We start from the raw sequence: 25,271 nt of genomic DNA on the forward strand, positions 1-25,271 counted from the left end.
GTGATGGAGGGAAAGGTAAGCAAGTAGAATGGCTGGAGTGGGTGGGCGAGGTGGCCGTGGAGCTCAGCCTGTAGACTGAAGTCTATTCCATGTCTACTGAAGCTTGCACACAGACAGCTCCCCTGCGCCAGTGGAATGAGACAGCCCAGGGGAAGGCTGTGTAGCATAAATCTGCTGTCGCATTCTTGAATGTTTAAATAACAAATATTTGAAGAAGTGACTGTGAAAATGATGGTGGGGGGGTCTAAATGATTTTATCTATTAAACCTTTCTAAGCAAAGCCTTTAAAGATAAGAAGCAATTTCATCCTGGGGATGGGGGCCAATTTTCATAACTTCACCTGAGTGTATTTGAGAGAAACTTAAAGAGGACCCTGACGGGGGAAGTAGGGGGTTGCGGATATGCACATGCTGTGCCCTGGAGGGTGTGTAGGTCCCTCATAGTCATACTGATATATATACAAGTGCATATTCATGTTCACATACATATGCATATGCATCTAATGGTAGCAACAAAGTCTCATTCAGTTAGAATTTAGCTTAGAAATGTATGATTTATGGGCATTCTCTCTCTCTCTCTCTCTCTAATTTGTTGCCTCTTATACCCTGGCTCCTTAGGTTTCTTTATTTTCCAAGTTTCCTAAAGCTGACCATGTAGAAGACGAGTGATCTGGAGAAACATCGCCTTAGATAGATACATGGGGGTAGGAGTTGCCTTCTACAAGAGCCCTTCATATATTACTGATTTCTGGCCTCAGTACTGTGGTCCTCTACTTGACTGAAATTTCCAAGGCAAAAGTTGTTTTCTGACATCCTCAATCCAGGCAGGGAATGCATTTCCCCATGGAAATGACATTGAACATAGCCTGTCTGTCTGGTTGGAAAACTGTCAAGTGTGTGACATGATGGTAACCAACATGGGATTTAGAGTTAGGAAGACTCTAAGGGACAGTAGTGGTTTTGCCACCTTCTTGATGAGTGGTCTCGAGCAGCTTCAAGCTTCAGTCTCCTCAGCTCTAAAACAAGGATATTCATACCTACAGAATAGGATTATTGAGAATCACACAATTTAGGTAAACCCTGGCATGTAGAATATGTTCAGCAGATAGCCACTGCTGTATTATCTTTGGTATTTTAGTTTATTTTTATTAGTCTGAGGCTTGCACAGTGCTTATGAAGTAGAGTTTCCGAAGACCACCCTTTGATAGTTGTGCTGGTGAGAATGATGTGACCTCCCTCTGCAAGGACTTTAAAATCACTTGTTTGAAAATGTTATTTAGATAGTAACAGTGTTTGGATACTGGTGTTTTAGTTTACTCACCTCTAAGCTGGGGAAGGATGAGCCTAGATGACTTTCTCTCTTCCAAATACTAACCAGGCCCAACCCTGCTTAGCTTCTGAGATCAGACAAGATCGTAGATGACTTTCTAAGTCTGCCTTAACTCTGCCACTTATCATTGTGTGGTATAACTTGTATAAATCTTTCATTATAAGCATGTATTATTTTTACAAAGCATTAGAGCAAAAATTCAAACTTACTTTTTCCAAGCTAGGGTTTGAAGAGTTCTCTATCATCTTGAGTCTTTAATTTGAATTATTCCTATCTCAGTTTATTCATCAATATATTTAATCTGGTGCCATATTATCTGGTAATATGTATGCCCCTGCCCCTTGCCCATTACAATCATTCTTTGTGGCCCATTATATACTTTGGAGCCAAGAAAGATATTCATGACACAGCTACCCTTGTACTAAACAGTGAATAATGCTTCAGCTGCAAGGAACATCCTTTCCTTTCCATGCATTAGCTTCTCCATAACCCTCTGGTGAGTACCTTATTCTCTGTTGGAGGATGGGCAATTTTTATGGATATTGGTGCGATGTTTTTCAAAATAAAAGCATTGTCCTTAGGTTTTTAACTGCTCATTGGTATTATAACAATGTTTTGATTTTATGAGCTTATATTTTCATTGAAATGTCTTCAAGTCCACTCTTACCTTGTTGGAAATATACTAAGACAGATTTGGCAAAAAAGAGCAATTTAGTTGGGTACATGGTACCTGGATAAAGTAGAGATTGGCTCAATAAATATAGTAAATATAGTTATTTGTTTACAGCCTACTCTGTTCAAAAAATTATTTTAAAGGTAGCCAAATGCATTGGTTATATCCTTTAAGAGTTATGCTTAGAGTATACTTTCCCTGAAACAGTTTAATAGATAGTGTTTATTAAACAATAAATTTTATACCATAGAAGAGTCACTAACTCTTTCTTTGACTTAAAATACAATTGTTCTCACATGTAGTTTTTCTGAGGTGGGCCACAATAACATTTTTAAGGTGTCATTTGTTTTATGTGGCTGTGAGAGCTATGAGAGTGACATGACCTCAAGCAAATCATCAGTGAAAAGATAGCAGTCAACACCCAATGGAAATGTTGGTTGTGGTTGGATTGACCAGATGCAAATGATGTGGCCAGGGCCCTAGGGGTGTGCTCAAAATAGATATAAATAGCATACTGGTCTATAAAAGGCGACTCTTCAAACACACATAATGCTGCTGACATTTCTAGATATTTTCACTCTATAAAATTACCTTGTGCCATCATTGAGTAGTTCTTAATGTTGACAGTAGGTGCTCATTTAGTGACTCTTAGCTTTGTCCCTGATCCTGTTTTATGTGATTAACACATATGTGTTTTGTCATTCTGTCATCACAATACCCAAGGTTTATTACTCCCATTCTGATAATTTGAAAATAAGGCCAAGCCCTGGCTGGTGTAGCTCAGTGGATTGAGCACAGGCCTGTGAAGCAAAGGGTCACCAGTTCCATTCCCAGTCAGGGCACATGCCTAGGTTGCAGTCCAGGTCCCCAGTGGGGGACTATGAGAGGCAACCACACATTGATGTTTCTTTCACACTCTTTCTCCTTCCCTTCCCCTTCTCTAAAAATAAATAAGTAAAACACGAAAAAAAGGCCCAGACAAGAGAGCTGTTTTATTCCAGACCTTGGCAAGGTGGAAATAGTATAGAATCCAGCATCTGCCTGGCTCAAAAGTTATCTTACTAACTCTTAAATGTGTTTTTGTAAAATCATTTATTCTTTTGTTAAAATGTTAATCTTGTTCATTACCATGGTTTATATTTCTGAGCTTAAAAATGTTAAAGAAGTAAAATAATTGAAATTGAAATTGTTTAAGCAAAATCTTTATAGATTGTTCTATAGTAAAGAAGGATCATCTAATAACTTTATATGTTTAATTTTAAAGGTGGTGCCTCATTGGACCTTAAAGCTTGTCCTCCCAAGCCATCTAAATGGATCCTGGACATGACCTGGCTGAATTTGGTAGAGCTCAGCAAACTTAGACAGTTTTCAGATGTCCTGGATCAGGTAACCAGTGCTTTGAATAAACGTAGCATAATGTCACAGTGAGCATCTTCCTGATTTATCACCAGCTACAATATTTGTGGAAGAGAAAGATTGAATATTGACACTCTTAAAATGCTATGACACATGTCTGACCTTCCTCACAGCTCACTTACACTGTGGTAGAACATATGTCATCCATTGCAGACTTGTCCTGCAGTGAGAAATTATTTTCCCTGCGCTATGTGTCAGTATCATCATTTGGAGATGCACAAGTGGAAAGAATGATAAATTCGAGTAGATGCAATAATTAGGTCTCCTTTAAAAGTTTTGCTTTCTTTCTAGAGATTAAATAGGAAAAGAGATATGAACAGCCTGACTCTCAATGCTAAATGCCCTTTCTTGCCTCTTGTTCTTCTCCCTCTTCCATTTCTTCTGCCCCTCCAATTATGTGCCTTAGCTAGGCATCTGGGTATGAATCTAATGCAGACACTTGGCCTCTTGGCTTTAGAAGGTACTGTCCCTTCATAATCAGCCAGTTGCTGATGAATTGTGTAAACGTTGGGGTCCTGGAAGTTGAGTATAGAGAACTGAATTGGGACAGGCCAGGAGATAGGGGGTTTTGAAAATCAGATGGTCAGAGAGAAATCACATTGACAGTAAGGTGGTTTTGCTCAGCTACAGGTTGAGGTCTTAAAAAAATTTTTTTAACCAGAAAATTTCCTAAGCTTGTTTTTTGACTTTCCCAGTTTAAGTTGACCAGAAGCTTAAGTTCTGCTATATTTTTAATATCCTGGCTTACAACTGATGATTCCCATGGAGTTAGGGTCCAAACCATTCTTTGGGGGTTAAATAACTTTCATCTGGGAGATTTTTAATACACTCTCACTTGTTCCCCCACAGGATGATTTTTGGTGACCTTACCTGTTACTGAAGTTGTTAGGTTCTGGAGATCATATCTTATACCTACGATTTCTCCACATTATGTAGTCCTTCATGATTGAAAGAGGTTATTTCTTATTCTTACATGATACTCTCTGAATACAAACCTGAAATGGTTTTTTTTTTATTAGACCACTAAGAAGTACACTTGGTTATTTAATCAAAGGAAATATACCAGAGAACATAAGAGTGTTTTTGTTTGTAGACATTGTTTGTTCTGTTTGAGATGTTTGCTTGTATAATGCTGTTCTCTCTTTGATTTTTTTAAGCTCCAAAGGATAATGGAGAGTATTCTTTTCCTCCTTGTCAGTAGCCTAAAGGAAGCTGGAATCCTATTATTTGATATTAAGTGGTGTATTTGTAATTAACTGGTAGAGTATTGGCCAAAAAACTTCATTCAATTAGAAAAATATGTGTTAAATGCTTTTTTTTTTTTGGTATGTACAGTTGTCCTGGAAAATGAGTAAACATAAGTGAATGAGACTTGGTTCTTCATCATGAGAGGATTTCATGGAGCAAATCAGATTTCTTTAAAATAATGAAAATGAGTTTCCATTGATTTCTTTATTCTTTATAAATATGTTAACCACAAAGGCACAGACAGAATTAAACGACCCAGGACTCTTCATACTTCTGGAGCTAGCTGTAGGCTGGTGTTAACACAGAGTGACTTTAGAGAAAACAACATTTGATTGTTAATTTTCAACCCTTCGGGCATTAGAACATAAAAAAATAACTGAGGAATATCATTCACACATGTCTGGAATGGTCAGAAAGTTTAATGAAACATATCTGTGAACTATCGCTGAAAGATTTTTCCATGGTGTGACATATTTCCTATCCCCTTGTATTTTCAGATATCAAGAAATGAGAAAATGTGGAAAATCTGGTTTGATAAGGAAAACCCTGAGGAAGAACCTCTTCCCAATGCCTATGATAAATCTCTGGACTGCTTTAGACGTCTTCTTCTCATCAGATCCTGGTGTCCTGACAGAACCATTGCCCAAGTATGAAGTACCTATTAAAAAAAGAAAGAGTATTTTTAAGGAGAATGTCTTTTTAAATGCAAAGAAAGATTTAAAATGTTAATCCCAATGAGAATTTCTTGTAGTCTTCCATGTAATTTTCTAGCAATAAAATTAGAAACATGGAAAAGTAAACAACAAGTAAATATACTGAAGTGTACATTGAAGCTAAGTGATTTATTAGTCTTCTTTGGCCAAAATGGCCCCACCAAAATGAATGAAAAAACCCCATGTTTTTAAGGTTGGTGTATAGGTATAACATAAAGGAAATGTCTTATTCTTCTGTGTCATTTTTATATTAACTCAGAAATGATATGTTTGCTGTCTTATGCTAGTAGTAAAAGGATGTTCACTTAAGTAGGAAGAATGTGAGGTTTCTGGGGAGGAGAGAGACTAGAGGGGAGCAAAGCACCCAAACCTGTGTTCCTTTCCCCAGACAGTGTTACAGCCCTCGATGCAAGGAAGAAAGTTGGCCTAAAATTCTTTAGATTGTACACATTTTACATATGGTTTACATGTGAATGCTACCTGCAAAGGATCTATCATTTTAAATATCTTTCACCCACTGGTCTACCATCATGGAAATTTACTGAAAAAGGCTCATTGTGCTTTCACGATTAAAAGTTTAACTGTAATATTCAGCATAGGTTGATTCTTCAAGGGCTTCTCCAAGAAAGCCTAAGGGGTAATGGCAGGCAGGGTTTATAACAGAATGTAGGAAATGTTCCCCTTCGCTCTCCAGAGGCAGTGTTCAAAACATACAGAGTAAGTATGTTTTGAACATACTCCAAGTCCACTTAGGTACTGTGTGATAATGAAGCAACTAGATTCAATGATTTATTTAGGAAAAAAAGGGGGTTCGCAACTCAGGACACTGAGTCACCCTTCCTTCAGTTTTCTTCTCAACCTTGTTACTTTTATTCTGCCCAGATGAATTATCAAGCAGTGGCCTTATTTATGGGCAGTGTAGAAGGTTCAGATAGCTCCTCCCTCCCTCCCTCCCTCCCTCCCTCCCTCCCTCCCTCCCTCCCTCCCTCCCTCCCTCCCTCCCTCCCTCCCTTCCTTCCTTCCTTCCTTCCTTCCTTCCTTCCTTCCTTCCTTCGATTATTACTTTCTCATATAATACTCTACTCGATCCTATGCCAAAATTTAAGTGTTCCATGCTCTGTTGTACCTTCATCCTGGCTCCTGACATCCATAGGCTGATGACAGCCATGGCTTCCTAACTGGTCTTTTATGGTCATTCTCATCCACTCTAGTCCATACTGTGTATTCTAGAAGAAATGGAAGTATAATTATGACATTCCCTAAATGGCTTCCCATGATGCTATGATAACACACAAGTCTTAAACCAGGTCTAGAAGGGCCCCCTGGAAAAATACTCTCTCCTCTGAAGTTCTTGTTCTCGGACTAGATTCCGTTAGTGATGTTCAATCAGACACCTTTTTGGGAAGCAGAATAGAAGATGTGCGGTGTAGAAGATCTGTTCAACGCCCACTCCCCGTAGGCAGCATCAGACTTGTGTTCAGCATTTTGTCTGAGTGTGGCTGCTCACATTAGGGACTGTTCAGTTGCCTGGTGCAGGAATGATGCTCTGTCAGGGTTTCAACTTTTCCAGATGTGAAGTAGGGACAATGAAATCTAGCCAGGATCATTGGAATACACTTTAATCAAAACAATGCATTTAATGATAATAATGAGTATTATGATGATTACATATCAATCTGAAAATATACAAAGTCGTTTTTGAGTTACTAATGAGGCTCAGTTTCCTGCCACTTTATAAGGTAGTGAGGATAAAACAGACATGGAATGATGAAAGCAGTGAAAAGAGATTACCAAGTGAAAAAATATAATGTGTAATTGTGAAAGGCTCTGCCCTATGTGACTGGCAGGATTAATGTGGACTTCATTGTGATAATATACACAAATTAATTTTGGAAACCACACTGCATTGTTCATGGGAAGGTGTTAAAACAAGTTTCAGTGACATGTGTACCATTTTTGGCAGGCCCGCAAGTACATCATGGACTCCATGGGAGAAAAGTATGCCGAAGGGGTCATCCTGGACTTGGAAAAGACGTGGGAGGAATCTGACCCACGAACACCACTCATCTGTCTCCTTTCCATGGGCTCAGATCCCACGGACTCCATCATTGCCTTGGGGAAGAGATTAAAAATAGAAACCCGTTATGTGTCCATGGGCCAGGGCCAGGAGGTCCATGCGCGCAAGCTCCTGCAGCAGACGATGGCAAACGTGAGGCCAAATGTCTACTTCTGTATTACATTGCTGATATTGCAGGTTATGGAGTTAACAATTGCATGAAAGAGCATGTGCATTGTTAAGAGTTTAAATTTACATACTGCATGCTGTTTACTAAATATCTATTAGAAAATTTATATTGAAAAACAGATACAACGAAAAAAATTTTTTCCATTGAGCCTTGTCTTACATAAAACTTACCCAACTGAAAATCTTATTTCCTAACCAGTTTCATAATGCTAAACCCACTCCAGATCCCAAACCTTCAGTGGGGGTCCACAGCCCCGCCCCCTCTGTTATTCACTCCAGCCCCTCCAGCTCCAATCTTGGAATCCTCAATACTCCAGCATCTACAACACCAGTGTCTTTCTTGAGGTCCAGAATGCATGGTCTATCTCATGGAGTCCCGTAGGCCTGGCCCAGATCCCAGAGGCCAGGAATCTGCCATTACCCTGCAGTGGTGCTAGAGGTTCTAGGACATCTGGCCTGTCACTTTCCAGATGGGGTTCTAATGCCCTTTGTGGATTGCAAATTCTCCAGCATGTAGAGCATGCAGTGCTCAGGCCTGGCCTGGGAGCCACTGAACTCTGGAAACCACACATTGACCTTCCTAATGGGACAGTTTAGTCCAGAGCTGGGGCACTTTCAGGGACTTAAGTTAACAGTATGCGGGAGGTCCTTTATTTCATTTCTAGAACTCAGCTCCTGGACAAGGCACTCATGTGTTTACTCTGGTCTAGCCTTCTTGGGGGTGTCCAGTTCAGCCTGGAGGACCCTTCCATCCCTGCTCCCATTTTCCATCATACTTTGGCTAAGCAAAGTGGGGGTGAAGAACCACTTGGCTTATTGTTCCTATTGGATAACATAACACAGAGTCTTAGTTTAGATCCCTTTCTGGCCTTCACTGGGCCAGACCCTACTCCTCTTTCTTGTGTCTCGATATCCTTCATATTTCAAGACTCCTGTGCCCTCCAGGGACTTCCCATCCTGAGGCAGGACTGACTTTTTTTTTCCAACTCCCAACCAGTGCCCACCCTGCCAATGAAACCACTTGGTTCTAGGTCCCTGTTGCTGAATCTAGAACCTTACCACTGTGCTGTATCTAGTTCCTTTCTCCTGGTCTAGAACTAGGCACACTGGGTTTTAGAATCTGCATGTTTACCTTGAGGCTCTACCACCAGCTTTGGTGAAAGACAGGGGCTCTTCACATGGATTGTGCTATGTCTGATGACCTTAGTTTGCAGCAGGAGAAGAAAGGCTGAAGGGATCTGATTAAAGTGTTTCTGGAGACCAAAAAAGATCATCTGTATTTAAGACTCCCATGTCTGGTCTGACATGAGGGCTTGGTAGGCCTTGATCTTGGTTTCTTTCTTCTCTTCCCTCCCCGCTCTCTGCTTTCTCCGTTCCTTCCTCTGCATATTACTGTGCTGAGAACAAAGCTACTAATGGGAACAGGACACTTCTTGAATTTAAAATATATATTTGTGTAACTAATAATAATAGAGTTTCAGGCAACCAAATTATAATTTAAATGGAATATTGTCAGCCTTTAGTTTATCCATTATTATTAGCATGCTTATAATTTGTGAGAGACAATAGCTTTTTATAAGTTTTGTAAGAAAGGTTTGAGGCAATATGACAGAATGAAACAGTTACTCAATAGGAACAAAACGAACAGTCTGTACAAACTCAAAACATTGGATACAGAGTGCAGCAGCTCAAAGGAAGAACTTTGGATATGGATTCTGTGGGTGAACATTGAAGCATCACAGGTCTCACCTAAGAAACTTAGATCAGGATTTGCCTGTGTGCTGGATGAAGGAGAGCAACTAAAGCCCTCTGTTGTTGTTAAGTTTTATGTTTAATTTCTTTTTGCTTTGAAGGGGTGGCCAGTGTCAATTAAATACTTCAAAGGAAGGGAAAGGGTCATAAATGAACATGTATAAAGGACACATGGACAAAGCCAAAGAGGGGTGTAGAACTGAGGGTGGGAGGGGGGGGAGGTCAGGGGAAAGTGGTAGTGGGAAAATGGAGACAACTGTATTTGAACATTAATAAAAAAACATAAAAAAGATTTAAATAAAGCATGCACCTCACACTTAAATTTTTTTCAAAGGACAAAGAATAGTTTATTTAGTACATGCTATATACTTCTGAAGAAAATTATAAGGGAATATATCAAATTCCAAAATGACCAATTTTATATGTAACTGCTAAGATTTTAGATGTAGTGCTTGATTTGTTTCTTGGAAAAAGAAATAATTCAGGCTGTACTAGTCAAAACTAAATGATCCACAAAATGATCAAGAAAACAACTCAGGATTATCATCTGGATATTGTGGGTAATATTAGCAAAAAATTCTATAGATTTGATATTGAGTCAATTATTATTATACGACCTAAATTTTTTCCAGTCCTGCTGTATACACAGAATATTCTTATGCTCGTAGAAAAACTTATGAAAAAGATCAGAGGGGAGAGGGAAGGGAACTTAAGGGGAAAAAGGGGGAGGGATTTTGAGGAACAAGTATGAAAGACACAGGGATGAGGACTGGGGGTGGGGGGGGGAATGGGAGGGAGGGGGGAGACCGGGCGGGGGGGAAGGGAAAAAATGTACTTGAAAAGTAACTAAATAAAAAAAAAAAAAAAAAAGAAAAAGATCAAGCTTATCTTCTAAGGCTCTTGTTCTTAGAATGGTCAAATTCCCCAGCAGAAGTTCTTCCACATTCTAGAGGGTACACGCCCAGCTATCAGTATTTCTGGGAAGTCAGTGGGAGGCATGAGGGGCGGGCCTCAACAATCAGTGGGGAAGTTTTCTTTCCTCTGTCTTCAGTGAGGTTCCTATACCGTGTGTGCCGATGTGCTCCAGTGCAAATGCTGTCTGTTTTGCCTTTTAAAGGAAATTAGCTTTCCATCCTTCTTTAGGTGGGGCACGGACATGTCAGTGGGCTGGACTTTCAAACTTCTTGCCCACCTTCTCTCCCAACTTCCCGAGGGACCTCTTGTCACCATTCTTGAGTGTTTTGGGAGCTACACGCTGTAATTCGGGTTGCACTCGGCTTTCCTGAATGTCAGTTGAGGATTCAGCTTTCTTGAGTTCATTTTATATGTTATTGGTAGTGTCTTCACCCTCACTTGTTTTTGTTCTGAAGAGTTCACACCTTCAAACAAAGTCCCTTCCCTGGAGTTTTCATGGCCTTTTGGGGAAGGAGCTGAGCTAAACGGGTATTTTCGATCAGCATGTCAACCTACAGGTGCAGTTCTCTCTTTTTATGCTTCACTTTGGTTATTTTCGTGACTCCTACCACGTATTAGTACAACCAGCATGCTATATGTGGGACCTGTACATGGGACGGGAAAAGATATACCTCTCCCAATTAAACTTTATCGCGTCTTTGCTTTGACCTAGATTCATTTAAAGTGTTTAGTGCGCTGTTCTGTTAAGTTGTAATTAGTTAATTTTTAAACGATGTACTAATGTAAATCTCTGGGCAAAACACAAACTAGCCTCATTGCCACCCACTGTTGTTGGCTCAGGGAGGATGGGCACTCCTGCAGAACTGCCACCTGGGACTGGATTTCATGGACGAGCTCATGGACGTGGTTACAGAAACTGAGGTCGTACACGACGCTTTCCGCCTGTGGATGACCACCGAGGTTCACAGGCAGTTTCCCATCACACTCCTGCAGATGTCCATTAAGTTCGCCAATGAGCCTCCGCAGGGCCTCCGAGCCGGGCTGAAAAGAACATACGGCGGTGAGTGGAGGAACACGTCCATGTGTATCAGTGTTCTCACACTTAAACTGCTTTCTTAAATTGTAAACACAGAATTAGCTAGGGTATAGTTATAGCAAAGAGTACTGTTGTTTAACATGTGGAGGAGTGGATGGCCCCTTCGTCATGGTCCTTGCGGAGTGTGACCTGGCAGGGTTAGGCACCAGAGCTCAGAGCTTCCCACTGTATGTTTTTCCTGTTTTCCCAATGTTGCTCGGCTTCGTCTTATGCTATTCTCTGCTAGACACCTACTTTGATGTAAATATCTAGAGTTGATGTTTTGGTCATTTGTGGTCTTTGTGCTCCGTACCTGAAGTAGGGCAGCGGCTCCCTCCAAGAGGAGAGGCCGAGTGAAAACCATGGCCTGCCTTTATTTCATGAAGCCATGGTCCATAATGTCAGAGCAGGAGCGAAGTTAGAAATCAAACAAAAGGACCAAAACTGGACCAAATGCCCTCCATTTAGAACTGGAACTGAGATTTTTCTCTTTGCCTTTGCTTCCTGTACCTTGTGGCTTCCTGTCTGGGACTCAGGGTCATGAAAAGAGCTTGGACTGCGGAGTCAGGAATCCTGTTTCTGAACCTCCCTCAACTAAATGCTGTGTTCTCTTGGGTGTTAGTCACTCAGACAACTGGAGTTTTCATTTTCTCACATGTGAAATAAAGAACATACAATCTATCCATGATGACTGGAATCTAGTGTATTTAATAACAATAATGAATGTAACAATTCTATAACATTTTAAAAAATTTACAAAGAGGTTTTTTTGGAATTGTTAACAGGACCCAAATTTCTGCCAGTTTGTAAAGTAATGTCAGGATAAAATGGATGTGGAAGGATGATGGTAATGAAGAAAGGTTACCAAGTGAGAAGATTTATGGTTTTATATACGTATTATAGATACATATATAATCATCATGACTATTGCTTCAGAAATAGATTTTGGTTGCCATGGGCTTCTATACACAGTATTAACAACTTAGTATTAATTAAAATAGTGTATGTACATGCTCCAAATAATAATAATAATAATAACAATAATAATAAATATAAGCTTATTACTATCACTATTCAGTGGTGGTTGTAGTCATAGCAGCGGTATTTTTTCCACTGCCATCATTCCTGAGCCTCTGCTTTCTCCCCACATTATCTTGTTAGATTGGCAGGACCTTGATCCATGTCAGCGAGTCCCTCTTCCCCTCAAATCTCTGCAGATTTTTCAGAGAGAAGTGCCCTCTAGGTACTCAACTTAAATTATGGTTGCCATATGAATGTGATAAAAATGATTTAAGATAAATGAAGTTTAATTTTAGGAATTTACAAAAAGAATTAATAACTGATAAAAGTAATAGAAAATGAAGATGTTTGAGAGCTGACACAGGTTTTCACCTGGCTGACCTCAACAGGCGTGAGCCAAGACCTGCTGGATGTGAGCACGGTGGCACAGTGGAAGCCCATGCTGTACGCCGTGGCTTTCCTGCATTCCACGGTCCAGGAGAGGCGGAAGTTTGGTGCCCTGGGGTGGAACATCCCTTATGAATTTAATCAAGCAGACTTTAATGCCACCGTGCAGTTCATCCAAAACCATTTGGATGACATGGATATCAAAAAGGTACCATGTGTGTGCTACTTCATGCCACTGGTGATTGTGGGTCCTCAAGCTAACATGACCCCCACCCCTGGGTAAGGGAGGTCAGCACATCGCTTACCCAGTTGTGACAACCAAAAAGTTCTGCAGACATTACCAAATGTTTTCTGAGTGGGAGTAGCTTTGGAGTAAATCTTGTAAGAGTGATGATTTTCTGTGTTTGCAAAGTCATTATCTTTAAGTCATAGCAACTTAGGTCACACTTGCCTCTTGATTTCAGCTAAAAAATAACCAAATTTTAATGATCTTTTTATATCTTAAAGTCAAGCTGACATTATGCATAACACAACCTAACAGAGTTTTTTAGAGGGTGGGAGAGCGAGTGGGGAAATTTTTAAAAAAATCTTAAAAAGTGAAAATGAAGTCTAGATTACTTTGAAAGTGTGTGATTCTTAAATAAGTATCCCAATATTTTAAAAAAACATCTTTTTTTCTGTTGAAATTAAAATATGAAAATATGAAGCAGAATCTTTTTTAAGTTATAAGGATGAGTTTTGAATAATCACTTATGTTTACCTAATTAATTTTCTTTCTGTACTTTTTACATTATGAATAAATGAGTGAATAAATGATATTCCCTGGCAGGGAACATGAGGATAAGACAGTAATCAGTTCTACGCAATTATTCTATACATTTTCCCAGGGTGTCTCCTGGACCACCATCCGCTACATGATAGGCGAGATTCAATATGGAGGCAGAGTCACCGATGACTACGATAAGAGATTGTTGAACACATTTGCTAAGGTTTGGTTCAGTGAAAATATGTTTGGACCAGATTTCAGCTTTTACCAAGGATATACTATTCCAAAATGCAGCACAGTGGATAACTATCTTCATTATATCCAGGTGTGTCAGTGTCAAACTTTTATGCATAGAGTACATATCCTCATCATTTGTCCTTTTGGTTATTGATTTACACCATTTACTCATATACTCTCTTTAGTATAATTTTTAATGGTGATGCATATTTAAACTTCCACCATAGATGCTTTCTTCATGTTGATATTAGCCCAATGATTAAATGGTTATATTTGTAATGCTTCAGTGAGGAATATTTTTGGGGGGATGACAGATTGAGCAGATGAGAGCCAGGGAAGCTGCACAAACTCCCCAGAGCACTCCACCTATGAGACTTCAGTGACTTGTGACAGCAGGGCAGAGGCAGACTCTGGACAGTCTGTCCTGGTTTTCAATCCACTTGCCTTATTTTGTGACATCTGTTCCTTAATCTGGGTCTAACGGACAGTGCGTGAGTGTGTACCAGAGTCCTTTCATACAAGAACTTCTTCATTCAGGGGCAGACACTTCTTTGTCATGGAGCAGGTGATAGGGGGCTGTTCTGGGGTTAGTAGCGACCCTGGCCTCTCCCTACGTGATGTCAGCACATCCCTTACCCAGTTGTGACAACCAAAAAGTTCTGCAGACATTACCAAATGTTTTCTGGGGGCACAAAATCACCCCTGATGGAGAAACATTGCTCTAGAAAAAAATAAAATAGATTTTTGACAGGAAATTTGGGAAAGTTGATGTGTTTCAAGGTAACTACAGTTTCTGTCTCTGTACCTTGAATTCATTAGATCATTATTTAGCAATCTTGTTTGCCTCTAAGATTTATCTTGGAGTGAATAAACTAAAGTGCAGCAGCCTCAGAGAGCTAAATTTATTAGTATATTTAGAGGTTCTGTGATAAATAGATGTGACGAGTTTAACATATATTATCATCTCTATACTTTTAGTAATTCAAATCAGCAAATATATGTATTTTAATTATACTATATGTGTCTTTAAATAATTAGCACTGAATGAAAAAGTGCCTTTGAAGGTATAAATTCAGATATGCCTGTCCATATATGTATTTATATACATCTCATTTCACAGTGAACTTGAGTTCATACATAGGAAGACATTACATAAAAAGAAATAAAATAAGGGAGTAGATAGGAGGAGAACTATGAATAGGACAAAAATAAAACAATTCACATGTAGAAATATGTCAAATTGCAGGTAAATTTTCTTTTTGTCAAGTAGCAGAGGAAGAATTTTGCCCACTTGTTCCTGGTGTTTTCCTCACCGACTCTGTTACTCTGTTAATATTTTTCTCTCTTCATAGTCTCTCTCCAGGAGAATACAGTTCCTTTATTTGGGTCCTAATTGCTACAACTGTCATTTTCTGGTATCTTAAAAACATAGTAACCATTAATTATTCAACATTCATTTAAAAAATGGCTTGGATTAGATCAGACCTTCAGAAAACAAAATATCAATCCATGTTTTCCTCTCTGTCTTACATATTATAAAACAAGACAGTATCTCTTTGATTAAATTTGTTGGAGGCATAGGCAACAAATTAAACAACATGATTAAAATACCATGAGCCAATTATGTTTCCCAATGTTAATTTTCTTTCAAGGCAGCTTTTGATTTTTATCTGGAGAAATTATCGAGATGGTGGTCTGGTATAAATAAGGCATCTTTTATAAATGCACATTCTAATAAAAGCATGTTTCTTTCTGAAGACAATATAATTTAACTGGTTCTTATGGTGGCAGTCTGTGCTTACTGGGGTACTTGTCGTTCAGAGTTTGCCCACCTATGACAGCCCCGAGGTCTTCGGGCTGCACCCCAATGCCGACATCACGTACCAGAGCCAGCTGGCCAAGGACGTGCTGGACACCATCCTGGGCATCCAACCCAAGGACAGCTCTGGTGGAGGGGATGAAACCCGGGAGGCTGTGGTGGCCCGGCTGGCTGAGGACATGCTGGAAAAGCTGCCCCCTGACTATGGCCCGTTTGAAGTGAGTCACAATCTTGACGGAAGGCCTGCTGTGGCTGTACTGTTTGGTTAGGGGAATGAGGAAGGAGGGCAAACTTTTATCTGAGAAAAAAATTAAAAACTCACTTTCTGAAAACCCAGAAAAAGAGCCCTGGCTGGCGTAGCTCAGTGTATTGAGCGCGAGCCTGCAAACCAGAGTATTGTGGTTCGATTCCCAGTCAGGGCACATGCCTGTGTTGCAGGCCAGTTCCCAGCAGGGGACTCACAAGAGGCAACCACACATTGATGTTTCTTTCCCACTCTTTCTCCTTCCCTTCCCCTCTCTCTAAAAATAAATAAATAAAATATTTTAAAAAAACCCAGAAAGAGAAAATTTTTAATCTATAAATGTTATCATTTTGACATATATATAATAAGAAAACTTGATGTGAATGTTAGTATTTATAATTAAATTACAAGTAGATACTGATGGGTTAGGATTCTTTTTCTAGAGCTTTCCCTTGAGGTACTTCACATTGCTATTTGTTGAAAGAAAAGTAATGTGTTTTTAGAGTTTAGCAGCTGATATTTAAAAAATGTGTAATTTAATGTACACCTTAAAACTCGGTCATTATTAATTTCAGAGAGTCTGTATTTTTATCATTAACTTGCTTTGCAGCTTCTTCATTTCACAGGTTTAAAGCACTAATATGTCTTTGAAAAATATATAATCTTTATTATATTGTTTCCATTACCAGTTAGTCCACTTATTAGAATGTCTTTTTAATACGAGATTAATTTCTAAGCAATTTCATGATTATGAAGGTTAATTTTTTTAGACATATTAACAACTTGTGAAGAGATTTACCCTGACAAAAATTTCGAGCTTTTGATGAAAGCAAAAATAACTGGATTACTTTCCGTATTGTCTTAGAAGGTGACCCGGACTAAGTGTGACACTTTTGTCACAGGGCCGCCATGTTTCTTTATGTATTGCCCCCTTTCTACCTGCTTTCAGAAGGAACCCTGCTGGCTTCTGCGTCAGCGTCTTGTGACTTTTTACAAAGCAGGTCACTTTGGCTGTGGATACGATAGACGAACTCAGGGACCTATCACCAAGGGAATCATTTCCTGAAGAAGAAACTCGGATTGGTTGCTTGGAGAAAATCAGTACTGCGATCAGCTTTTACAAACACCTTTTATTAGAGTAACGGGAAACAGGGCATTCATGTCTAGCAGTGGTTGAAATACATATGAAGCATTCAAAATAGATGAAAATAAAAGTAATAAATAAGTAAATAAATAAATATGTAAATAAAGAAGGTAAGTAGTGGAGTTTAGAAGCATCTCCTTCCTTTTGCTGAATGTCAGAGCTACCCTAGGATAATGCAACTCAGCCCAGCACAATAACCGATTCATACAAGATTCTCAATTAATACTTGCAGGATGGAAATGATTGGGTGGGTGGGTGGATGAATGGATGGATGGATGAGTGCTTCGATTGCAAACAGAAAGCTCTGAAAATATATGTATAATTTTTCTGATGCAGCCAGCAGAATGGTCATGTATATGTACATGTCTAAACAGACATGTGTGTGTCTGAAAGTCTCAGATTAGCAGTAAGTGACCATTTCCTAATAAGCGCAGTTGCTGTTTAGGAGGCTGCGTGGCTGTGGTCATGCACTTTTATTTTTCTGTGCATTAATGGAGCCTGTTTTCTCCCACGTGGGATGAAACATCGGCTGGTCATCTAACAGATGTTTCCTTTCTTATTTCTTGTCTTTTTTCTGGCAGAGAAAAAATAAATAAAAACTCACCACTTGTGGAATTGTAAAATCTGGGGCCTTTTCAGGAGGCCCAGTGACATAAATGTTAGCAGCTTTCTACTTTGTGATGTGTGCTGAATGTCTCTGTGACAGGTGAGAGAGAGGCTGCAAAAGATGGGACCGTTCCAGCCCATGAACATTTTCCTCAGGCAGGAGATCGACCGAATGCAAAGGGTGCTCACCCTGGTCCGTAGCACCCTGATGGAGCTGAAACTTGCCATCGACGGCACCATCGTCATGAGTGAAAATCTTCGCGATGCATTGAATTGCATGTTTGATGCCAGAATTCCTGCTCAGTGGAAAAAAGTACGTTGCAGTCTGGTCCTGTTCTGCCTCGTCACTTTATTGTTGTGAAGAGTCACATTCGGCAAGTGGAAAGCATCTACACAGATAATTTACTTAAAAGTGTTGTTTTGCTTAGGGACTAATCCCCTTATAGTCCTGTATTTTTAGACTATAGGTAGGAAAGGAAATTATATAGCATTCCCATGTGTTGGGTTGGCAATTTACATGCATTCTTTCATTTCAATCTTACATTTCATTGCCCTTAATTTACAGATAAGGAACTTGCACTTGAGAGAGGTTAAATCTTTTCTCAAATCACACACCTAAGTCATCCAAGAATCAGAATTTAAATCTAAGCTCTTGGGCTTCAGAGCCCATGACACTAGTTTCATAGAAGAGAATGTTCCGAGATACACATGTGTATTAAACATTTTCTTTCCTTTGTTTGTAGATATGTGAGTATCTACATTTCAGGATAACAAGTGTGCTTACTGATCACCTGTTGGTGATTGTGTCACATGAAAGATGTGGTTTTAAGAAATAATTTTCTACTTGAAAAGTAAAATAAGGACTGTCTTTTTGAAGCAGGAAAACATGTATATTTGAGGGCAGAGTGTGCCTAAATGACATAGCTTCTTTGTTCTGTATTTAAGCCTCTGTGTGCTGTATGCCAGTGCAATTTGTGGGGGAAATAAGTGAAATCTCTAAGATTGCTGCTAGTGGAGAAGAGACTTAGGAAAGGGTAGGGCTGTTGCTGCGTTTATATCCTGTATTTCCTGAGAAACTTCATTTGTCATATGCCATCACCAGGGGTAACTCTGCCCCCACAGTAGGAACTCCTCCAGTACTTGACTCACAGCTCTTTCTGAAAGTCCCTGCTCCCCTTTGGAAGTGCATATGTGCTCTGCCCTCCCTGAAGGCTTGGCAGAAGGAGGAAACCGGGATGGATGGCAGGCAGAGAAGTGTGCCAGGCTTTCCCCACCTGTGATCCGAAGTCACGGATGCAAAGTGAACTGGGTCCGTGCAGTTGTACGGTTCCTGCAGCTGCACTCAGCTGACTGGGAGCGGCCCTGGGGAGGGCGGGTGTGGAGGTCGTGCAATGCTGGGCTTCCCTAGACAAGAGCAATGGAAGATGTGTTAGAAACTATAACTTGTCAGAAACAGGGATATCTATTCCTTCCTTGGTCCTGATGGCTGTGCAGTAAGTAGTATCTTACATTCTGATAGGGCTACAGAGGAAGCAGTTTTTTCTGGGTGTTGGTGGGGGAAAGATTACAGAGGAGGTGAGGGGAATGTTCAAGGAAGAGGTGAAGGATCTTGAGGAATTTGCTGATCGTGGCACCGAGGATGCTGAAGGTGCAGTAGAAAGAGTTGGGAGGGCAGAGGGCTGAGGTTTAAGTCAGATCGGGGGATGTACAGAGAGGGCTGCATGTAGAGATGAGACTGGGTCATGGAGTGACTACATACTTGGCCTTTTGAAGTTACTCATGTTATTGGGAAGGTGAGACCTGATGGGATTAGGACAGATAGTCTTTCAGAAGAGACACTTAGTGCTGAGCCTCCAATTTCTCACCCAAAGTTTGGGCAGATTCCAAGGCATTGGGTCCCACAGGCAGCATAAAGGACCTGGGGAGTGCCCTTCTAACTGACTTCTCCGCCTTATTTGATGACAGTACTATTCATCACTGTAATCACACAGGTTGGAAACTCAAAATTAGCTTTGACCAGACCCCTTCCTCTCGTTTGCACCTTTAACGAATTTATTGCCAAGGCCAGAGAGCTTTCTGTCTGAATTGCCTCTCCTCACTGCCAGTGACATAAGGAGAACCTGCCTGGTCACTGGCCACTGTTTTGTTACCCACTAAGCCAGCAAACTGAGCTTGGTCAGTGTCTGGGAGGTTCTGCAACAGGGATCCTTCCCAGGAGGCACCTTCTCAGTAGTGGTTCCCTGTGTCCTCAGATCAAATGTAGTATCAATACTTCTCTTTTAGTTAACACATCTAGAAATGTTGAGTAGAATGAGTTACCTAATTTTAAAATTATGATCAATGTGCTATTAGTCTTTGAAATCCCACTTTTTTTGAAAAACAGGAAAATTAATTTTTAAGATATTTGAAGTTCAAGTTGATCATCCAAGTTGATCACTACATTTATTCATACATAATATATTGCAGTTGCAGTAAAATATTATAAACTATGATTTGGAGACACCTTCCAGCACAGCTGTTGGTAATATCAATGACATCCATGCCAGTTTTAACCATAGAAGCTCCACATGTGAATTCAGGAGGAATGTTACAGGCAATGAATGTAATTAATTTGTTGGTGGTAAAGGGACCTGTGTTTATGTCTGCTCCTTCATCAGAAGAAATCAGAGTACATTCTAAGGGACAAAAACCTCAGAATATAATTGTTGTTTGCCTCATTATAAGTGATAAATGGAAAAAGGCTCCTCTGAGTTGGTATTCAGAGAATACATTTTAAAGCGTTGCTTAGGCCATGAGCACAGTCATGCAAATAGAGGTCTTGTTTTATAATGCATCTACTGAAAATGTAACTGAAGGAAAATAGTTGGAACCAGTTAAATTTAATACAGTTGCTTTAATTGCTCTGTAGCTGAATTGATGATGAATACGTTTGCAAGTGGAAGGTGATTCTACTGACCACAGACATCTGGGGCAGCATCTGAGCTCTCAGTCAATCTGTATTCATGCAATGGTTAGCTGGTTCTGTCACATGATCTCAAGAAGGAAGAATCATTTGAAAACTTAAATTTCAGAACCCCGGGGCCATTCATGTCTGAGGAACTTTTAAATTCTAAAAGTAAAATTGGTATTTTATCATTTTTTTCTGTGAACATAGCCAGTTAGACAGCAAAATTAAGCCTGTATTAATTGTTTGAATGTGTATGTATTTCAGGCGTCATGGGTTTCAAGTACATTGGGTTTCTGGTTTACTGAACTTATAGAAAGAAACTGCCAATTTACCTCTTGGGTTTTCAATGGCCGCCCCCACTGCTTCTGGATGACAGGCTTTTTTAACCCCCAAGGATTTTTAACTGCAATGCGACAGGTAATAGCTCTCATTTATACCCGTTCTGTTATTATAATATTCCTCTTTAAAGTTCTCTTCTTTCATTATAGTTTCAGAGAATATAGTAAGACAGAGAATGACTGTATCTTATGGGTGCTAGCTGTTACATTGTCCTGAACATAAATCCAGGATCTTGTTCTGAGGTTGCTGGCTTGAATTTCAAAATCTTTGTTATTTTTATATTTGATGTTATTATAAATATAATAAAATAAAAAATATATATGTACAAGTGGTTAACCTGGGACATGAGTGTTGGTTCTGAGAGAATCTTTTTAATCTTTAATACCATTCTACTTACTTTGCATTAGGGTAGTTTGGGGCTGCAGTGTGAATTTATGCTCTGTATGTACAAACCTCTCTAATTGCTACTTGCATCTTCTGCTTTTGTTCTTGCCTGGAGTAGGAGATAACTCGGGCCAACAAAGGCTGGGCTCTGGACAATATGGTGCTTTGCAATGAAGTCACCAAGTGGATGAAGGATGACATTTCTGCCCCTCCCACAGAGGGTGTCTACGTCTATGGCTTGTATCTTGAAGGTGCTGGCTGGGACAAGAGGAACATGAAACTCATTGAGTCCAAACCAAAAGTGCTCTTTGAGTTGATGCCTGTCATAAGGATTTATGCAGAAAACAACAGTAAGTTTTCTTGTGTATTCAGGGACGGTTGGTATTATTAGAATCAATGACATGATAAACACAGAATCTTGTTATTTTTGTATCATGTAATAAGGATTTGATTCTTATACCAACTAGCTTCACATTCACCCCTATGTTTAATGAGTATTTATTGACCATTAGGCACTTTCTTGGGTGCTATTGGTAAGGAAAAAATTATCCAGATAACTCTTGCCTATCTTATAAAGCAGATAAAATAATAATGGATCATAAAGTGTTAGCTGATAACATAAGAAACAGGGGTTTGGAGAGTGAGATGATAGTAGGGTGAGGTGGTCAGGGCACATGGATCTGGACTGGGCTTGGAAGGGTGGAGATGATGAGGGGTCAAGTGGTGGAAAGAGGCGTCTAGGCAGGTCAGCCCAGGGCTCACTGGATATGTTGGCTGTACCAGCTTGGAGATTGAAGCCAGGCCATTAAATCTAGATTGAATCCAGGGACATTTAGCTTAATCCAGTAGCTAATGGCAAATTGCTGGATTCACATTTCAGCTTATGAATGTAATAACATGTCTTTGAAGCACATGTTATTCTACCTTGACAAAGTCATCGAAGGCTCTATTTGATAAGGCTAAAATTACCTAAACTGCTTTCCATGATTGACTTGTTTTCTGGGGTCTTTAGTTGTTGGGTTTTACTCAGCTAAACAATTCTCAGCAATAAACACCTTTCTGAGCATGTGGGGCTTTCCTGTTCATTTTTTAAAATTAAAGTTTCTTTTTTTTACCTATCAATAATCACTCTATTTTTAACTCACATTTTTTATTGTTGTTCCAGTATAGTTGTCTCCATTTTCCTCCACTTCTCCCCACCTGCCCCACACATCCCGACCTCCCACCCTCAATCCTACTCCCCTTTAGCTTGGTCCATGGGTCCTTTATACATGTTCCTTGATGACCCTTCCCCTTTTTTCCCCCGTTATCACCGCCTCCTCCTGCTCTGGTTACTGTCAGTGTGTTCTTAATTTCAGTGTCTCTGTTATATTCTGCTTGCTTGTTTGTTTTGTTGATTAGGTTCTACTCATAGAACCTAATATAAGGTTCTACTTATATAAGATCAAATGGTATTTGACTTTTGCCACCTGGCTTATTTCACTTAGCATAATGCTCTCCAGTTCCATCTATGTAGTCACAAAGAGTTGGAGCTCCCTTCTTTCTGCTGCTTAGTATTCCCTTGTGTACATATACCACATTTTTTAATCTACTCATTTACTTATGGGCATTTAGGTTGCATCCAGCACTTGACTATTGTAAATTGTGCTGCTATGAACATTGGCATGCATAGGTTCTTTTAAACTGGTGTTTCAGGATTTTTAGGGTATAATCCCAGCAGTGGAATTGCCGGGTCAAAAGACCATTCCATTTTTAGTTTTCTGAGGAAATTCCATACTGTTTTCACAGTGTCTGCACCAGTCTGCATTTCCACCAACGGTGCACTAGGGTTCCCTTTTCTCCACAACCTCACTAGCACTTGTTGTTTGTTGATTTGTTATGATGGCCATTCTGACTGATGTGAAGTGGTATCTCATTGTGGTTTTAATTTGCATTTTTATGATGGCCAGTGATGCTGAGCATCCTTTCATATGTCTCTGGGTCCTCTGTATGTAGTCCTTGCAGAAATATCCATTTAGATTGTTTGACCATTTTTTAATTGGATTGTTTGTGGAGTGGACTCATGTGAGTTCTTTATATATTTTGGAGATCAAGCCCTTGTCTGAGGTATCATTTGCAAATATATTTCCCCATACAGTTGGTTCCCTTTAGATTTTGCTGATGTTTTCTTTAGCCACGCAGAAGATTTTTTTATTTGATGAAGTCCCATTAGTCTATTTTTCCCTTTATGTCCCTTGCTCTAGGGGATGTATCAGTGAAAATATTGCTGCATGGAATATTCGATTTTCCTGACTGCATTTTCCTCTTGGACTTTTACTGTGTCACAACTTATATTTAAGTCTTTTATCTAACACACACACACACACACACACACACACACACACATTGAAATGATCACTGTTAGCGGTAAACTTGAGAGGTAACCATGGCAGTGGATCCTAAGGAAATACTGATTTTGTGACAGAAGGAGAGAATATTTTTCTTTAAACAAGGGATAAAATATAACATCTTTTTAAAAAGATAGCTCTTAGTATCCCCACTCATAGATGAATATCTCATTTGGAACATGGGCCGAGGAAAGAAAGTTTATAAACTATGCGAATTTATTTTTTAAGCAAACATTGGCTTAATGCTTCGTATATATAACAGCCACGGCCTTAGGTGCAAGAGACACGAGGTAACTATGAATGAGATTCAGCCCGCAAAGGACTCAGGCTAGTGAGGGAAACTGGTGTGTAGATAGAATTTAATACATGTTATGATAGAGATTTGCCCAGGATGGTCAGAAGGCCTTAGAAGGAGAGCAACACTTGCCTAGGAGGTTGGTGCAGACTGCTTCTGAGATGGGCTCTGCAGGAGAAGGATGAGTGTGCTAGGAAGTTAAAGATAATTTTTTTCGGGTGAGGGAAATAGCATTAGCCTACTTGGTCATCCCATGAATAATTATCTGGTAATTAACATCTGCCTTGCACCGCTTAGGTGCTGGGGATGCAACAGTGAAAAAAGACCAGGGAGAATCCCCATTCTCATGGAACTCAAAAGGGAAGGGCACCCTGACGAGGTGGCTCAGTTGGTTGGAGCATCATCCTGTACACCAAAAGGCTGTGGGTTTGATCTCAGGCATCCTGGGCACATACCTAGTTTGCGGGTTTGATCTCCAGCTGGGGTGTGTACGAGAAGCAACCAGTTGATGTTTTTCTCTCACATTGATGTTTCTTTCTCTGAAATCAATAAAACATTTCATCTGGTGAGGATATTTTTATAAAAGGAGGGGATGGGTAGCCTAAAACAAAGCTAATATAGCCAGTCCTTGTTACTCATGGATTCTCTATTTATGATTTCACCTGCTAACTAAGTTTGTGACCCCCAAATCCATGTTTTTGGCATTTTCGCGATCACTGACAGACATGCACAAAGCAATGAAATATGTGAGGCTCCTAACATGCATGTTCCCAGTTGAGGTTGACTAAGTGACACTGTCTCAGCTGTAAACAAGCGTCTTTTTTGTGGTCTTTTTGGTGCGACATTTTCACATGTGTGTACTTTTCACTATTTATAATAGAATTCCCAGGTGTAGTGCTGAAGTGCTGTCTGGTGTCCTGCCACATGCCTTATGGAGAAAACACAAATGTTAGATGTGCTTCATGTAGACAAGAGATACAGTGCCCTCGGCCTCAAAGTCAATGTCAGTGAGTCAGCAATGCATATTAAAAAGGTGTCTTTAAGTGAAAACACACATAAAACCAGGTTTTGTGTTGGTGGGTTGTTGAAAATGGGACCAGAACCTCTCAGGAACCTAAGCCTCCACTTCCCCTGGGAGCACGTGTTCTGTGGTCCCCGATTCAGTGTTCATGGAGACTTTATATATGAGTCCCATGAGCAATGACAATCGATTGTAAGTGAACATACTGATGTCACATAGATTTTGTTCCCATAAAGAAAAGCACACACTTGGTATGGTAAGGAGTAAAGTAACTCAGGGGTTGAGGGTAGGCCTCGTTGATGAAAGAAC

At 39.9% G+C, this 25,271-nt stretch overlaps 1 protein-coding gene across 1 annotated transcript in view; it reads left to right on the forward strand.

Annotated features, from left to right (window-relative positions):
* The window catches only part of DNAH5 (dynein axonemal heavy chain 5), a 194,236-nt gene that overhangs the window by 162,319 nt on the left and 6,646 nt on the right, over nucleotides 1–25,271 (forward strand). Inside the window, exons 69-78 of the mRNA XM_037154551.2 lie at nucleotides 3,267–3,388; nucleotides 5,164–5,313; nucleotides 7,343–7,588; nucleotides 11,132–11,351; nucleotides 12,776–12,981; nucleotides 13,661–13,864; nucleotides 15,598–15,813; nucleotides 17,690–17,902; nucleotides 20,801–20,953; nucleotides 21,378–21,609. Of these exons, the coding sequence (XP_037010446.2) occupies nucleotides 3,267–3,388; nucleotides 5,164–5,313; nucleotides 7,343–7,588; nucleotides 11,132–11,351; nucleotides 12,776–12,981; nucleotides 13,661–13,864; nucleotides 15,598–15,813; nucleotides 17,690–17,902; nucleotides 20,801–20,953; nucleotides 21,378–21,609 (1,962 nt within the window). The remainder of the gene's footprint in view (nucleotides 1–3,266; nucleotides 3,389–5,163; nucleotides 5,314–7,342; nucleotides 7,589–11,131; nucleotides 11,352–12,775; nucleotides 12,982–13,660; nucleotides 13,865–15,597; nucleotides 15,814–17,689; nucleotides 17,903–20,800; nucleotides 20,954–21,377; nucleotides 21,610–25,271) is intronic.

This window comes from Artibeus jamaicensis, unplaced genomic scaffold (assembly GCF_021234435.1).
Source record: "Artibeus jamaicensis isolate MK-2021 breed Jamaican fruit bat unplaced genomic scaffold, CSHL_Jam_final scaffold_369, whole genome shotgun sequence".
NCBI lineage: Eukaryota > Metazoa > Chordata > Mammalia > Chiroptera > Phyllostomidae > Artibeus > Artibeus jamaicensis.